The following is an 18878-nucleotide window of genomic DNA, read 5'->3' as shown; positions in this document are numbered from 1 at the left end:
TATATATAACACTACTACAGAAAACTGATCAGTTATGCTTTTAAAAATTCAATCAGAATTTTATTTCATTTCTTTTCTTGATTAGTTCCTGTACAGAAATTTACATTATATCTAACACGATTCATTCTGACTACCTTGTATTCCCTGGTCATATTCTTGTATACATGATATTATGCTAATGAGCTACTCTATCAGTCTCAAATATTGAGCATCTTTGAAGCTACAGCCCAGAGTAGGTTACTGTTCACTGGCTCTGTTTGAGAGAACCACACAGAAACAAAAAAGAAACTGAACTGTACCGGCTTCATTTTAAGAGAGCAAGATTGAATGTCTATACACAGTTTCTTGATACATTTTGTCTAAGTGAAATGAACTATGGTTTATTTCATTCAGACTACATGTAAAATATAGCAAGTATTAATGTCTTGCTATCTTAAAGAGTAGCAAGTGCAGTTTCTTGCTGTGAAAAGCTTGGCCTGCCAAATGAAATGAGTCTATACCTGTGTTCAAACAGAAGACGTTAGTCAGAGGATAGAAGTTACAGTGGGTATGACTTGGTCTGAATAATGTCTGAGAAGTACGATGGTGATTGGCCATTTAAAACTTAATGTGTTTATAAAGCTTTAGAAGTGTTTAAGTACATCCATTGGTAACAGCTGGTCTCTTTCTTCTGGGAGAACTTGTTCCAGAAATGTTACTGCTACATCTGTTATCACAAGACTTCTTTGCTGTGTTACATTTTGGTTCCAGAGACATCAGGAACGGTATGGATATTCTATAATTGCAACTCATAATGAGTACCATTATTAAAAGTATTATACCAGCTACCATGACAACCGGTTGCCATGCCAATGGGATACTGCTGAAGAGTCTCTGTAAACTCTGACCTAGTCCTCCAGAAATGATTTCCAATGGTTTGATGATGCACCGAGTGAAGGCAGATGACACAGCCTGTTGATGAAACAAATATAAGAATTGTCAGATATATTAAAGGGGTATATATAGGCAAAGTTGATACTTTTTCTCAAATGTTACTGATTTAATTCCACTCACAGTAGAGTGGTGTTTCTGATAGAAAGTGTTACTCAAGTGGTCATACATACATACAATCTCATTTAGTGTTTACACTATCTTGATTACAGGGTGATTATATCACATAACCAAGGTCAGTGTTCCCTCTAAGTTTTTTGAGACTGAGTAACTTAACCTCAGCGGGGTCACAGGTTGATGGTCTGGAAGGGAGGTATCCTCCCTTTGGGCCAAAGGCTGGGAACAAAATCATATGTTTATTTTATTTAATCATTAATTAGACTTTATTAATATGCATTTTCTGTTTCATTCTTGATGCTTCAATTGCTTGGATATAAGGTTGCGCAAAACATGAAAGTTTCATCAAGTTCCTTGATTGGATGTCTAATGACTTACCATGATAGGGGTTACTTCCCAAAGTGGATCCACCAGCAAAGCATGATGGTACTGATAACAGGGGTCATGACCCCAAATAAAATGCCATGACAACCAGTACTTGATTGACTGCCAAATGCTCATCTGTTGTGGAGTACATTCTGCAGGAATATCCTGTTAGATAAACAAGAAAAATGTCTTTTTCTTTAAAACATTAAACATTTCTTTAAATGTATTTATGTATATGCTTTGCAAAATGGACACAGTAGAAATGTGAAAAAGAAAAATTCCCTTAACTTTATTGGATCTAAAGTTAATAAAAAGAATACTGTCTCATTCTTAACTCTTTCATTACCAATTCCTGCTATAGCACCCACCCATTCCAACTATTGCAGGAATGCAAAGGTCATTCACCTACATGTACCTCGCAGTAAAACTGGTTTGGCGGCAGCTATTACTGCAAAATTTGCTGCTGTAACCATGAGTGTTTTTGATTTTGCAACCTTTGACCTTTGAGGCACCTAAAGTTGCTCCAAATTGCATTAAAGTATTACATGAAGTCACACTTGCGGTGCCCAAATTGACTCTCCTTGCATAGCTTGGGGGATCAACCTGACCTGATCTGATCTGACCCAAGATTATGTTGACAGCCTAGGAAGTTGCCAGTAATTACTGGCATTTGCCAGTGATAAACAGACCATGATGCACTATTATGTCTATAACTCACACACCTGATAAAAGATGGCAGCTGTTTTTGCTACCTTGTTCTGGTACATGCTAATCCACTCCCATAGTGCACTATTTATAACTCACATACCTGATAAAGAATGGCAGCTGTTTTTGCTACCTTGTTCTGGTACATGCTAATCCACTCCCATAGTGCACTATTTATAACTCACATACCTCATAAAGAATGGCAGCTTTCTTTGCTACCTCATTCTGGTACATGCTAATCCACTCCCATGGTATGCTAACAACTGCAGCTATTACAACAACATAGGTGCCTATTTTGAAAGTCCTATATACATCTGAATGATTTGAATCTGGTGTGGTTGATTTTCTGGTTTTCTTTTCATTAATTCTTTTGTCACTAATTCTAGTAATTGTAGTCTTCGTTCTTTTCACACTGCACCACAATATTAAAGACAGCAGACCAATCATTAACAACAGAGTTAAAACAATACACTTTGCTCTTGTCCAGTATCCAGTGACAACAGTATCTTGTATTGGTATGAAAATGATAGCCATCAGGGACTCCCAGTACTGTACAGTCCTTTCATACAGTTCAACTACACTGAAAGTGTCTTGACTGCTGTTTTCATCAGCCTTGATCCAACTTATTCCTGTTAACATACAAGATATGCCATTGTCAGATTTAAAAGCCAGTGATTCAATCATCAATGTCAGGTTCTCAAATTAGTGTTATCTTACCAATGGAGCCACATGCACATAAATTATTACATAAGATCATTATTATGTTCTGGATTAACTTCTGTAGATCTGTCATGGCCAGACATCTGTTTTTCACAACTAAATAATAATCTTAATCTGAACTGGGCCTTTAACAATGTTCTGGAATAAATTACATTTACATATGTATATTTTTGGCTGTACATATTTCAGTATATAATTATTTAACAATAATATGCAATAAATTGTGGTTACCAGACTAGTCTACTTATAGTTACAATATAGAATGATCAGTCTATGGCTATTCACTACAATATGGATTCACTCACTTTCAGTTGCCCATAGTCATATTTTGGGGAACAAACTATAGCTGTCTTCTCTTTTCTTATTGTATGTAACTGCCTCATTGGTTTCAAATTCTAGATGACAGTTTACCATGAGGTATACAGGTATCTTATAGCTATTTCACACACACACACACACACACACACACACAACACATAGACATATACACAGACAGAGACACGTGTGTAAATGTCATCTTGTATTATCCTTCGATAAATGGGCTGGGGGGGGGGGGGCTAATCAGTTTGTAAATTACATCCAAACTGAATTTTAAAAGATGTGGAAATTCATCATATGAAGATAAAGTGTGCAAAATACAGTTTTGGTATTTAAATGATTAGAAATTTGAATTATTTTAATAGAGTGAAATCAATTTAATAAACCACCTTAACTAATCTAATGTGGCTTGAAATGAAAAACTTAACCATGTACGTTTCCGGGTCAACAAACACTTCACTGTCACACACTTACCAATATACTTGAAAACGAAGTAAAAGACACCAAATGAGCATGCAATCAATGGAATTATAAAGTCACTGCGTCTTGTAACATTCTCCTCCGAAATAGTGTTATTTTTCTTTGAGGATACCCTATTTGTACGTGATTTGCCACCTGCTGCCATTTCAAAACTGGCGGATGACAGACCGCCCTCATTGTCAAAAGAGACAAAGCCTCGCTCAGCATACTTTTTTTTATATACCATAGTTATTTGCAAATACGTAGCTTTATACGTATTAAATATCAAAGTGTTATATAAATTCATGTACAATATTGTAAAAAGTAATTACTTTATACAAAAAAGTTAGATTTTACGAAAATTAAAATAATGACTTAATATTTTACTTTTTTGAGGTGCCATATCACAAACGAGGAACTCCCTCCCAGAATGCACCGTACTAGTCGCCATTTTGGCTAGAGTTCGATAAAGGTTATTTCAACCCTCAAGGCGAAAGTTACATTACAGCCACAAATTTTACACTTCCGGTTGGATATTCGGTGGGTTAGAAAGTTTTGGATCACAGTTGACGTTTCTCCCATAATTCGTAAGGTAAGATACCTCAGTACTATTTACATCCTCGTAGTACGGTATGGGCGGGGACCAACGAGACATTCATAACAGTCACTGCAGTATTAAACAGACGATGGGCTACACAGCTAGTGTGAGTCAACCTTTGAAGTGAACAGATGTATGTTGTAACTTTGAACTTTTTTCTTGCCGACACCCCGGAAATCATGTTTGATACCAACAGAGTAAGAAAATAGTTGCAATTTTATGTCTAATTTTGGTTCAAAACTTGTGCTACCGTGTACATGATTAAATTGGATGGCACATCTCGTATTAAATTTCTAAACATATTTGATCGACAGTACTGTTTATATTCTCATGTTCGCTTTACGAAAACACTTCATATATTTTTTACATAGTTCAAACCACGTGCATTTATGAAGCCCCCCAAAAGGAAGAAAATTCGTTTACAATTTCAATACTAGTATACTTTCTAAACACCAACACTTTCTATATAGCATTATTTATTGCAGCACATATTTCCATGGTAAATAAAACAAGGTAGTTAGACATAACACGAAGCCAAGTGTGGACATGTTTAAAATGTCGCCCCCAATAATATCAATCTGTTTTACAAAACATCGGTTAAACAGCTGGTTACAAAATGTACATGCATTATATATATTTGAAGCATATAGTGATATACATTTGTACTACATGTATAATATAGTTATTGAAGCATGTAAATGTACTCTGGCAATGTGAGACGACCTCATATCCTGTTTAGACCATGACAATTTAGTCATGCAATAAAAGATGAGGATATAAAGTACCACTTCATTAGTAATTGATACATACATTATACATACAATACATACATACCTACCACCGGTACGTACATGTACCGTACATGTACCTACATTGTAGTATACATACATACATACATACATACATACATACATACATACATACATATGTACGTACGTACATACGTACATACGTACATACGTACATATGTACATATGTACATACGTACATACGTACATTTGTACATACATACATACATACATACATACATACATACATACATACATACATACATGTACATACACACACACACACACACACACACACACACACATACATTATTACATACATGTACATACATTGAATGACTGAATTGCAATGATAGCCTGGTCTGTGTTCTAATTCTAATTAATTTGGATGAGGATTAAATTGTAGATGTGAAAAACAGTTGTTTAGCAGAGCTATTGTAAAGAAGGAAAGAATTATTGTATGTGATCCTGATTGCTCCATTGATAGATGACAGTAATGTGAGAACCTAGGATTGAATTCTTGGCCTTTAAGGAAATAAAATGTACAAAATGTAGATACATGTACATGCATTCCATGCTGACTGACCTGTACTGCTGAAAAATACTCTTGAAAATGACTCTGGTTCACAATGGATGGTGTTATACTGTTAAACTACTGTTATGTATTAAGCAAAAATTAAAACCCCTGTTTATGTTTTTATGTTGTGAATGTAACTGTAAGTGAAGCAATTAACTTTTCCGTACTTTTTGCTCAGCTTGTCAACTTTATTACAAATGACACTGATTTGATGTGGATGGTATTAAAATACTGTCAAACAGACTTAACCCACAATTAAAAACCTGTAAATGTAAATGTAGGTGGACTGAAGCAACTTTGCCATAGCTTTTCAATTTTTGGCTCCATTTGTCCACTTTATTATGTTGTCAACTTGTACTTGTTGATCCCAATGACCTAATCTCATCAGTATCAAACATCTTTACAATTTGTTTACAAACAAGTACTTGTAAATGGTCAGTACCTCTTTCCCACATTTACACAACCAAAACATGTACATGTACAAAGTACCATCAACTATGTACATGTAACAGGTTACTGAAGTCCTGAAATGTTCAATCACTTTGAAATCGAATCAAAATCTGTTCTCCTGTTCTCATATGCATTAAATATGTTTTGAATCAATTTATCGGTAGTTGAATTCAAAGTACAATTTATCGGTAGTTGAATTCAAAGTACAATTTATTGGTAGTTGAATTCAAAGTACAATTTATCGGTAGTTGAATTCAAAGTACAATTTATCGGTAGTTGAATTCAAAGTACAATTTATCGGTAGTTGAATTCAAAGTACAATTTATCGGTAGTTGAATTCAAAGTACATGTAAATCAGTTTTGAACTGGTTTATTGATTCAAATCCATTGCTCAGTTTTCACAAGGGGACAGAAACAAGTTTATTGAACCGATTTGACTGAATAAATTCACTTTCCATCAGCTTTGAATTGATTCAAGTTAGGTCAGGTCTTGTATGTAATTCAGCTGATCAGAATAATTGATCCACTACATGTAAAGGTTTGATGTATTTTTATTTCGAAAGATAGTAGCATGTTATGTTATATTAGAATTACAGGGGGCTCAAATTCTAAAAATGACATCTCTCTGTCATTTTCTTCCAGTGTAAAGTTGCAAATAACTATGAAAAATGTCAATGTTGCTAGTTCCATGTTAATTGTCTGTCAGTTAACTCTTACAATAGGTAAATAAGTATAATTAACCCAGTCATTTAGACAGTAATGAAACATCAGAGAGTTCTAGTAAGTTGAATATTAATTTCTTATAGAAATTATATTAATAATATATGTGTTATTATTAAGTAGTGCGTGAAACAGTCATAATTTTTTATAGTCACTTTACTAGGATGTATCATGTCGCAGATGTTACTCAGGCATGTTGTTGCCATGGAAACATTTGTCCCCAGAGAGCAGATGCGAGTTCAAAAATAGTACCGGGTTACCTTTGATACATTGAAAAAAAAATTTATCTCTTAGTATAAACAGTAACTTTCAAGGAAACACAACTATACATGTATAGACTAGTGCCAGATAATACATTGTAGCAAGCAATATTAATTAGCAGGAACTGGTGAACATAATGATACGGTTTTGGCAAGGGTGGTGCAGTGATACATGTAGATACAATGTACATGTACATGCCCTTAAAAATCTACCTGTAAATTTGTTAGTAACTGAGAAAACACTAAAAATTAGTAAAATGCTTCAGTTTGAGTATAGGTTGATACAAATACATGGCTAATACAATGTTTGGTCACATTACCTCATTTATGCAAATATCAAAACATTTGTTGGTACTTGAATGTATGACATCATGATATGCTTACAGAATTATAAAAAAAAAATACCTCAACAACTGCATTTGTATTAAGATAAGTCACCTACATGTACATGTAATTGTTCTTGATGAAGTGTTGTTGCTAAAGCTGGGCAACCCCGGTCAGAGAAAGCAATAAAGGGGGAATATGGTAAAACTGGCATACATGTAGTTTCGAACAATACATTATAATTAACCATGAATTTGACGGGGAACCCTGGTAAAATGACTGGGGAACTCAAATCGATTTTACCTTCTTACATGTACATGTACATGTACTGCTAAAGTTGATGTAAAGTTGGCTTATTGCCAAGGAATTCAATGTCATACCAATACTCCACTTTGTACCAATTAAAAAAAAAAATAATATGTACATGTACATTGTATGACAAAAAGCATATTACATTTTGTCCAAGATATAATATTAGTATTTTGTAATTACAAATGATAGTATTTCTAACTGAGAGGTTTTGTGTAAGAGCCATTCTTAGTAAAAATTTGGTTTTGAATTTTGATAAATTGGAATCATTCATTCACTCAGAAAGCAATTCTGATTTCAGATACAAATGTAGGTGCAGCAAATTCACTATTATTTGAAATTTAGATGTGTAGAAAGTATATGAGTATTGGTTAAATTTCCAAGTTGCCAATCACTGAATTAATTAGATAAGCAATGGTTAGTTAATGAAATAAACAACACAAATTGGCAACTCATCTACTTGTACAGACCATAAATAAAAAACAAACAAGCAAACTGTATGTGTAATCAACTATGTAATTGACAATTACATGTAGAAAAATTAGATCCCAGATTAAAAGATACATGTAAGATATATATTCAGTGATCAGTTTAGTAAGAATACTGCAGTTGTGTACATTATATAAAACAAAGACAAAATCAGTCAGGCAGTGGGTGTGTTTATTTTAACAGTGTCACGTAGTTTACAAATAGTACAAATGATGATGTACATTTACATACATATCTACTCAAATTTGTAGGGCATGCTGTGAGTTTTCCTTGTCTGGTAGATGATAAATTTCTAAAATTTAGTACCTGTTAAAAGCAGCTGACAGTAAACTGAAGGTCGTCTGGTTTAAATCAACAAATCAAACTATGACAGGAATGACTCACACGCTGACAGTGTAAGGTGTTCCAATGACAGACACAGGTCAAAGGTTATTTAGTGAGTCACACTTGTAAGCACATGAATACATAAACATACCTATGCTCTGTGTGTGTGTGTGTGTGATGGTTACTGCTATAAATAGTAACATTTTAAACTCCTAAGATCGAGTGTGGGATACACCCAACTTAGAATCATTCTGAATACCCAGTGTAGAAGGTGTGTCACACAGAATTCCTGGTTGCTCTTCACAAGCATACTATGGGAAGGAAAAATATTTGTAGGTTATATACCCTTTTTTTTTTTTTTACTTTTTCCGAATATGTTATTTCTGGATGTTTTTGAGAAAAGTGTGTATGTGTAGGATGCATATATCATACATTCTTCCTTGTTTACAGGTAGGCTAAGGTTAAGTCATATTACCATATATCATAATATAATTATGATTCATCATTATATTATTGTAGATTGTTATTGGACACACCTGGAGTACATGTACAAATGTAGGTATTTGGACCTACAGACTCCTGTGAAATTCTATACTTACATAATAGTCATGCAGTTGTTAATATTGTTCCCATATGAAAACCATTGCAGAAAGTTTGCTTTGTGATTAGTAGTCTTCAACTTTTCTTGAAATAACTTAATGATAGTAATGATACCCAAAATGATGAAAACATAATACACCTGCATGAAATTAGTATCTTAGAATTGTCTAATGTCTGATATCAATATTAGGGAGACATTTTTAGTTTTCTGTTACTTTGTTTCTGGATTTGAACTTCCCCTTCTTGGATACAGGAAATTACTGATTATGCTGGAAGGGGATACATTGCAGACAATGTACATTACCTATACCTGTGGATTATTGAGGAGACACTATAAATAAATGACATACATTTATGTGATAAATGTTACATGTACATGTAGTATTGTTTACATCAGTTACTGTTTTAATCATGCAAATTGTACATTAATGTGTAGCCTAGATGTGATAGTGAACAAATTTATCAATGCTCTGCCTCATATCAAATAATACTATTTACTATATACCTCAATCATTATACAAGTACATGAATACGTACTTCCTCTATGAATAGTATAAAACGGAGAAGTGAAAGTGTCAAACTTTTCAGGTTATAGTGTTCATATTTTTATGTCATTATTTGTAATTCAGTACTTCCAATTTAGAGAAATATATTCAAAGAGGGTTAATGTATAAGCCAAAGTACATTTTGTGTCCTAGAATCTTACATGAACTGACTATAGTGTTGTCAGCAGCGACACTGCACATTACATTAAAATCAAACGACAGGTGAAAAGTCCATATTGTAGACTGATTTTCACTGGTACTTGAACTTCATTGGTGAACCATAATTATATTGTAACTTTCCAGTTGTACAGTGAATATTCTACCCTCATTATATACAATCTTTGAAAGTCTAAATTTACAAAATTACACAAAAGTGTACAGTTTATTATTATACTGAACTCAATGTAATCACATAAATTGGTAGTGAAATATTATTTTATTTGCAAAAAAATATGAAAATAGTGAAGAAATTAACAAAGCCAAATCACTGAGTAAACAGAGAGATATCGTTGAGTGCGCCACTTGCCATATTTGAGCAAGAGTGCAGGGGCGTTATATGGAAAATTAGTGCCCATGCTCTTTATTATTTATCTATAGAGCCAATATACATTTGTATTTATGGGTTTTACTTCTAAGAATGTTGTTGTTTAGTATCTTGAGAATATTGTAACAAAACTGAATGTTAGGACAGATGAAGACTATGTTTCAACTGTCAATGTATTGTATTGCATGAGGGTGGGCGGTTTCTACTCTGTTCAAAATGTGAGTATGTTATGATTTCCTGAGTACCACATGATTAACATAATACAAACCTATATTATGTAGATCACACGATTTCATTATTATAGGTGAGAATGGATTGATACATGTACATTGTACATGTATATGTAAATCTATTGAATTGAAAAAAAGGACTGTTAATGTATCAACACTAACAGAAAGTTTTGCATACATGTACATGTAGTACATACATACATGTAAGTTAAAATTTGTATTTGTGTCATAGCACTTAGCAGCCTGTGTGAAACTCAACAATGGATGTCCCAGCAGGGACAAACAGAGATGTTACTTTATTACATTATTATGATATACATCATGTACATGTACATGTACATTTGTATAATGTACGTAATGTATAATGTATAATTCAGATTGCACCTGTGGATTTCTCTGTTGTGTTTCTACATACAAATGTATATTGTGTACTTGCATTTCATAACTTGTATTTATCCTTCAACTCTATACTATTTTTACTCTCAACTCATCTCATTTGTACCTCAGGATATTCTGTGTCCAGTAAGTATTGTTAGAGGTTGGGGGAGGTGGGGGGGTGGGGGGGGGGGTGGGTGTGTGTGTGAAAGACATGAATCCACATGATGTTTTTAGCACATTCCTTTGTCTTATTTTAGAGTTTGTGAGACTAGGACTGTGGGAGAGTGATTTTGTTACACTTAATGTGTTTTGTTGACCTTTAGTCAAGTATGTGTGAACAGTAAATAGAGAACTCTGATGACAGAAATATATACATTACCAATGATTTATAATACATGTATATATACTAAATACATTATTGTGTAATCTTATACATTTGTATATGTTGTTGCCATATCATTGCATGATGATAGCTGTTATGCAGTACAACATGTAAATATTGAATGTGTGACTTTGTTTATTAATTTAAATAAAAGCTATGGCAGATAAGCGTTAAGTCAACACAAAGTGTATCATTGTAAAAAATTCAATAATGATTTATATTCATATTCATTTCTTACTTGTTTGTCTGCTGTATAATGTATTGTGCATGAAATAGAGTATTTGGTAAATGCTTAGTGTGATATTGAACTGTTTATTTTACATGTACATGTACAATGTACAATGTATAGTGTTACAGGGTTTTGAACCACATGGTAGTTGCATGACAAAAAGTGACAAAACCATATAAGTCATGAGAAATTTTGACTCAATGAAGAAAAATATTGGGGAATAATATAATTATACCATCACAAGCAGTATACAAATATACATTTATTGATGAAAAATTGGGAAAAGTAATGGTGATTTTGAATGTTTTGACTCATTTCAAGCAGAGCAAAACCAATCGTGTAGACGATGTTGTCTTGAAAAAACCTGGGCGTAGATTCCATATTTTTTCTTCAACTTTGCTTGTGAGTGGTGTTGTACATGTGCATGTATGTATTATTTTTGTTTCATATTTCAAATAAATATATTATTCTAGGGATTTACATTCTATTCTAATTACTGAAATATGTTTAATCATCACTAGTGTGACACAAGATCTGAAGCATAACACTGAGTTACATTTGTAGGGAAATCGAATGAATGATTTTATGAGTTAATATTTGGTAGCCTAGAGCCTAGAGGCTATCCTTCTCTGTGAATCCTTCTCTCTGCAGCAAACAAATTTTAGTTGGAGATTTATTTGCAGTGAAACATGAAACTATGATCCACGCAAAAGGAACAATATAAAAATGTCAGGGATGATTTGTTGTTGTGTACATGTACCTGTTGTATGCAGTTCTTTATAGTTGTTCTTAGTGATTTATTTTCAAAAGAGATTATAAAATTTTTGTGGTAAATGTTCAGTCAATAGGGTCTTTGATTTTACTACCTTTAGCAGCCATGCATGTTTGGATATATATTTTTTTCATGACTACATGTACTTGTATTATTTGTACATGTAGCAGTGTCAAATAATACATTTCATGTATACACATTGTTATGTGTATTTTCATAAGCCATTAAGTTCCACCATCATTAGAGACAGAACTGAGTCTCATGTGAACAGCTGTTGTCTGGCCCCGTTTCCTTCAACTCATGATTATTATCTTTTAAAAGTTGGCTGAAATATGTTCTTCTCATAATACAAACACTGTGTCCAAATATTTAAGGATAACCTTTGTTTAAACTGAAAGATTTGTTGTTATGGGTGCTCTGTTAATCACTCTGAAAGTCCACCATGACAGATCTTTCCAGTTACATGTGTCAGTTGTTGATATGAAAATGTTGAATACTTTATACTCCATCAACATGCAATGTCTGTTTACATCTGATGATGGTGATGCCTCATGCAAGATACAAATGTACATGTGTATAACAGTACATGTATATGTACAAAATGTAATCAGTTGTTGATATGCAAATGTTGTTTACTTCATAAAAATGCTATTATAGTACATTACTGTTCGCAATTGATGATGGCAGTGTATCATGCATGTGGCATAGTTCGTGCATCAGTTGGATATGCAAATGTTGTATATGTAAATTACTTCATAAATATGCAAAGTACATTTAATTTACTGTTTGCATCAGTGATGTACATTTGTATGCATCAGTTGTGGATTTGCTCTGTACAATGTATATGTAAATTGCTTCATGCAAAGTACATTGCTGTTTGCAATTGATGATGGTAGACTACATGTAAGTATATCACCTAACATAGTTGTATACATCGGTTGTTGATATGCAAATGTTGTGTATGTAGATTACTTCATAAATATGCAAAGTGCTTTTACTGGGTAATGGTTTATTGTGTACATGTACGTATGATTTTACACTGAATCATTGTAATCTTATATTTTGTTTGGAAGACAGAAAATGTCCATCACTTTTTATCTCCCTGTATTTATGATGAATTTTCTATTTGTTCTGTTAGTGACCAGTTGTTTGCCTTGGTTGGGTGGTACTTCTAATTCCAGCACCATGTCCAAGCCGAAAGCACAGCAGGTACCACTACACAAGGTCATAATGGTAGGATCTGGTGGTGTTGGTAAATCAGCATTAACACTACAATTTATGTATGATGAGGTAAGAACCACATAGTTGTTTCCTTGCTCAGGAGTCATATCTTGTGGTACATGTAGTTCTATACTCAAAGCGTAAATAATTTACCTCATAAATTTTTGCTAAATCACTCAGCCTTCTTCAGCTTTTATCGTATATAATTCAATGATGTACAATGTAGACTTGTCATATGACCGCAAGAAGAGGGCTTTACTTCATCAATTTACGAACATTGTAAGAAGTCAGGACACTCAGTCAACCCTTAAAACACAAAAGTTATCTGGAGTGAGGATCACTGCATGAAATGCCAAGCAAAAGAAGCCATCAATATAAACAGCAATGCCTGTCACTTAAGATGGACAAGGAGATGGAAACACTGTGCTACTCTTTAGCGAGGATAACCAACAAAGGACATTATTTAATATGATGTACATGTATCTGTTTACATTGTAGTTTGTGGAAGACTATGAACCAACCAAAGCAGACAGTTATCGTAAGAAAGTAATGTTGGATGGAGAGGAGGTCCAGATAGATATATTAGATACAGCAGGTCAGGAAGACTATGCAGCTATACGGGATAATTACTTCCGGTCAGGAGAAGGATTCCTTTGTGTCTTCTCTATTACGGAGCAAGAATCATTTCAAGCAACATCAGAGTTTAGGTAAGACAATGTGGTGGTATTTGTAATCAATCCTTTTCACATGTAGAAAAGCTAAGTTGTAGGGCTTCTACCAATCTGATATCTTTATTTACCTCAATTTCCTTCATTTATTGGTCTTGTTTTGTTTGTTCGTTTGTTTGTTGAAATTAAAAGTAGTTATTGTAGGCATCACAAGGATCTATGTGTGTGTGTGTGTGTGTGTGTGTGTGTGTGTGTGTGTGTGTGTGTGTGTGTGTGTGTGGTGTTACACTGTATATGTGTGTGTTGTGCATGGACATGTGTATGTGTTTTTGTATATATGTGCATTTATTTGTGTCTATTTATGTGTGTATGTTTAATAAATGTCTGAAGTTCAATGGACGCAGATTCAATTACTATTCTATATACTAATAATGGATGACCATGATCATAGCAATTAGAAACATTAGTCCTGAATTATTTAGTAAAAATAATGACATTAATACTTCCAATGCAATTTCTGGTATTTTTCAAGGATATTTATATACATGTATAATATTTCAAGGACAGTTACTTCAGTGTTGTCTATGAACATCTATAACATATCAGTAATACAGTGACAGAAAATTACAAAATATAAAACTGATAAGAAAGTCAATATTTCATGTGAAATTTTATTTCAGCATAATACTCAAACTATATCTATATTGATGACACATTCAACTCAATTGATTAGTGTGCTTACGAAGTTTTTCTGAAAATATAATATTTAGTATTATGTATTCGTAGTTGTCTTTCTGCAGTCAAAGTTAATATTTACTGATGGGCAGGATCCAAAAGATATAAGATGTGAATTCTAATCTTTTGTATGTGTCTTACCCATTCCTTTTAATCATTCACTGTTGTGTCTCTAGTCTTTGAAAAGACAAACAAACAACTACATGTATATTGAAATATGAATACATATTTAATTTACAATTGTATGACTTTGTAATTAGATGTTATTCTCCAATATTTTTCTTTGTTCTGTGTAGGAAAATATGAGTGACCTAAGGGGCCTTTGTTACTACAAGTCACTAAGACTCGTAGTGACAACCCTTAGGTCACTAGTATTTTCTGGCTAAATGAAGAAAAATGGAGAATAAAATAATCATACCAGCGCCAGTAATATCAACAAAAAATTGGGGAAAGTAATGGCAATTTTGAGCATTTTGACTGATATTTCAAACACAGCAGAACCAGTGATGTAGACATGCATTGTTGTGACATAGACACACGCTGTTGTGACTTAGAATGACCAGAGTATATATTCCATATTTTTTGTTTAACTTGGCTCGTGCATGATATATTGAAATTTATTTAAACTTGTTATTTTTTTTTTCCAGGGAACAGATTCTTCGAGTGAAAAATGTAGATAAAAATGATAGGATACCTTTTCTACTAGTAGGAAATAAATCAGATTTAGATGACAGACGTCAAGTCAGCCAGGATGAAGCACAAGCTAAAGCAGCAGATTGGAATGTTACATACGTAGAAACATCAGCAAAAACCAGGGCCAACGTTGATAAGGTCAGTTCTCTTAATCTCTCACGCTTTGCCTTTTATAACTTTCATAAGATATAATGTCACTGTGCTAGAATTACAGTGTTCTTCATAAAAATCATTCTCTAAAGGGTAGAAGGAGACACTTTGACGTTTTAAAATTGCACATGCCGAGTTTCTTCTGAACATCAATTTAATGTTTAGTTTGTAATATTGTATTGTATTTGTGTGTGTTTTAAAGAGCTTGTGGCCCACCATTCACTTTTGTCCTGCAATGAATTTAATTAAATTTTTTTACTTGGGTATCATTACTGATATAAAACCTTGTTTAATATAATCTTAATTTCAGTCCTCGTCACGCTTTAAATGGCATGACAAATTGTCTTCTTGGCTTTGTTAGCACCATTAACCCTTTCACCACCGACCGATTCATGCTATTGCGGGAAGGCGCAAGCGCTACAATTTCATCATAACCTCCTACCTGAAAAATCAACGTGAAATAACATTGAAAAAGTCTGTGTTTGTAACGTACATGTATTCCATGCATTGCAAAATGCTAAAATATGTGTAGAAAATTTGTTATTGTATACATGTAAAATAACAAAGATTACAGACAGTTATTATGCTTTTGCAATTTATTGAGTTACAAACAAGGACATAGCATATACCACATTGATTTTTCAGCTAGGAAGCCATGATACAATTGTTTTATAAATTAAAAATCCACAAAAAATTCCCGATCCTCATCTATATGGCCACTTTAATGGCACAATTAGGGTTTTCTCAACATTTTAGTACAAATATGTATATACTGAATGATGTATTTGGATTGCTTAATATACATAATATCTGAATATTAAGATCAAAGTTCTACTAACAAGAGATGGTTATTAATAATTATTATATGCTTAAACAGAAAGTTTAATACTTCAAGTACTTTAAAAAAAAAAAAACGCAAGAAAAAAAATGTATGAACTCAGCTTTATAATGTCTGCCGTTTTAAGAATTAACTGTTTTGAAATTATTGCAAATGGTTTGCAACATTATACTATTTCATTATGAGAGCTATAGTATATGGCATAACATTGCAAGAAGGCATAGCAAAGCTTTTCAGTCTTCTTGTGATGTGACAACCATCCATATAGATAAGAGAGATTAAGCAAAATGAAAAGATGTTTATCATTTTCAAGACATGACTGTCATATAAATCATATCAAATAAGAAATTTTTTGATTTACAAATGTATATATGTACAAGTTCAGTTAAATCATAGCCTGTGTTTTAAACTTTCTATTCATTTTTATATTAATAATAAATAAATAAATAAATAAATAATAATAATCAGTTTATTTACCTCAAATAAATATAACAGTAGGTAAATGAGAATCAGGAAATAGCTTACAGCTAGCCTGTGCCTGTCCCTTCACAAATTAATACACAGGAATTCACAGCAAGGTACTTAATATATAAGGTATAAGGTACTCAGTATGACTCAAAGTATATAATGTATTATGTGCACATGATTAAAATTACAAATATACAGTTTATCAGTTATACGGTCTGGTATTCAATAATTGCAGACAATAAAATGCAATTACTGTTTATATCATATTCAGTCTGTATATGTGTAACATTGTGGAACATTATTTTGTATGACTCATCAATTTACAAGCAGATTTATTTTCACATTTTTCAAATAGTAGTCTATGACTGAGTTTTATGTTGCATTAATATAGTTTCATGGCCATTGCGTTCATCTTATATGCCATGACTACAGACATTGAAATATGACTTCAATTTATACTGCATTGTATTGGTTCCGAACTCAGAGTGTAAATAATTTACCTAGTATATTTTGGCTAAATCACTTGGTTTCTTCAGCTGTTATTGTATACGACGTAGACTTGTTATTTGACTGCAAGAAGGTGTTGTACACTACCAGTATTTTCATCCCCTCATCTCGGGTGTTGCTGTTTGATCTCTTACTTCCACTCATCGTTTGGAATAATACAAAATATGATTCCAGAGCAAGGAAACACCATTTTGATTGTACATGTATACCTTATTGGATATCTTTTTAAGTTAGTTTGTTATATAAATTAGACTGGACTGTGACAAAAGTCCTGGTCAATAATTTGTCAATTCATTGACACACACACTGATATTATTCCCAAATATTTTTCTTTGTTCAGCCAAGGAAAATATGAGCAGCTTAAAAGGTCTTGTCACTACTCATCTGTGAGTCATAGTGACAAATCCCATATATGTACCTGTCTGCCATGAGTACATATTCCAGCAGGAAAAAAGAACAATATTTGAGAATATGTAATTATACGAGTGCACCTGCATGAGCCTAATTTAAGAAATATTGAGAAAACTTATGGAAATTCTGAATGTTTTGTCTAGTATTTTAAACAACACAGAAACAATGATATAGACATGTGCACGCTGTTCACAGGGAATTACCAAGATATTAATCTCACATTTTCTGTTCAAACGTGTACACCTTGGCTTGCATGTGGTATAACAAATGATTACTTACACAATTTTCTTCTGTCTTTTCAGGTTTTCTTTGATCTCATGAGGGAAATCAGGGACAGGAAAGCTCAAGATGGTCAGAAACAAAATAAAAATAAAGGCAAAAAGAAGAACAAAAGTAGTAAGAAAAAGTGTGTTATCTTATAAGATATTACTTAGACTCGAGACTGGGTTTTACTAAATTTTATTTAGAGACTCGTTTGTATGCAGCGTACATGTATGATGTACTTTCTTCCTGTAGTTAAACTGGAATATAAAAAGTTTTATTTGTCGCTGGATTAGCATCTAATAATTGTCATAAATAAAGGACTAGCAGAACTAGAAATGTTATTTCATATTTTTTGTATCTTCCATTTCTTTAATTGGTTGAACTTGCTGAAAGTGGAAAGTGTACTGCTAAGGTTTACGAGAACCAGTACCAGATGGGGGTGGGGCAGTGGTGGTGGTGGTGGTGGTGGTGGTGGTGGGGGGTGTATGGTACAGGTTTCCTTAGATTTCAAAACGTTGTAACACAGTTTGGTGGGGAATCTTGAAAATGTAATACTAACTGGCTGGGGAACTAGCACTGTTCAGTGTGTATTGCCTAGCGATGACATCCCTTCACGTCTCACAAATCTATCTATTGTTGACAAACTGGGCTGTACTTCTTTCACTGCTGTTTACAAACTGACATCAAGCCAGTATACTCGGTGCACAGGTAATTCAGATTCGGTTGCCTGGCAAACGTTCCTACAAATTGTTACTGTACGCAAAAAAAAAAGACTTTTTATATTCCAAT

At 33.2% G+C, this 18878-nt stretch overlaps 2 protein-coding genes across 2 annotated transcripts; one reads left to right on the top strand and one right to left on the bottom strand.

Annotated features, from left to right (window-relative positions):
• Positions 1–149: 149 nt before the first annotated feature.
• Positions 150–3781, bottom strand: LOC144444272 (uncharacterized). Its single transcript, XM_078133684.1, has 4 exons — positions 3631–3781; positions 2308–2747; positions 1426–1578; positions 150–951 (listed from the first exon to the last, which is right to left on the bottom strand). Exons 1-4 carry the CDS (start codon positions 3779–3781, stop codon positions 634–636), a joined length of 1062 nt encoding a protein of 353 aa, XP_077989810.1. The 3' UTR covers positions 150–633.
• A 289-nt stretch (positions 3782–4070) lies between these two features.
• Positions 4071–18520, top strand: LOC144444618 (ras-related protein O-RAL-like). Its single transcript, XM_078134107.1, has 5 exons — positions 4071–4207; positions 13273–13424; positions 13854–14062; positions 15406–15589; positions 18128–18520. Exons 2-5 carry the CDS (start codon positions 13320–13322, stop codon positions 18245–18247), a joined length of 618 nt encoding a protein of 205 aa, XP_077990233.1. The 5' UTR covers positions 4071–4207; positions 13273–13319; the 3' UTR covers positions 18248–18520.
• The last annotated feature ends 358 nt before the right edge of the window (positions 18521–18878 follow it).

Source organism: Glandiceps talaboti, chromosome 13, assembly GCF_964340395.1.
Source record: "Glandiceps talaboti chromosome 13, keGlaTala1.1, whole genome shotgun sequence".
Lineage (NCBI taxonomy): Eukaryota > Metazoa > Hemichordata > Enteropneusta > Spengelidae > Glandiceps > Glandiceps talaboti.
The sequence above is the reverse complement of the archived record's forward strand: the minus strand, read 5'-3'. Positions and strand labels throughout refer to the sequence as shown.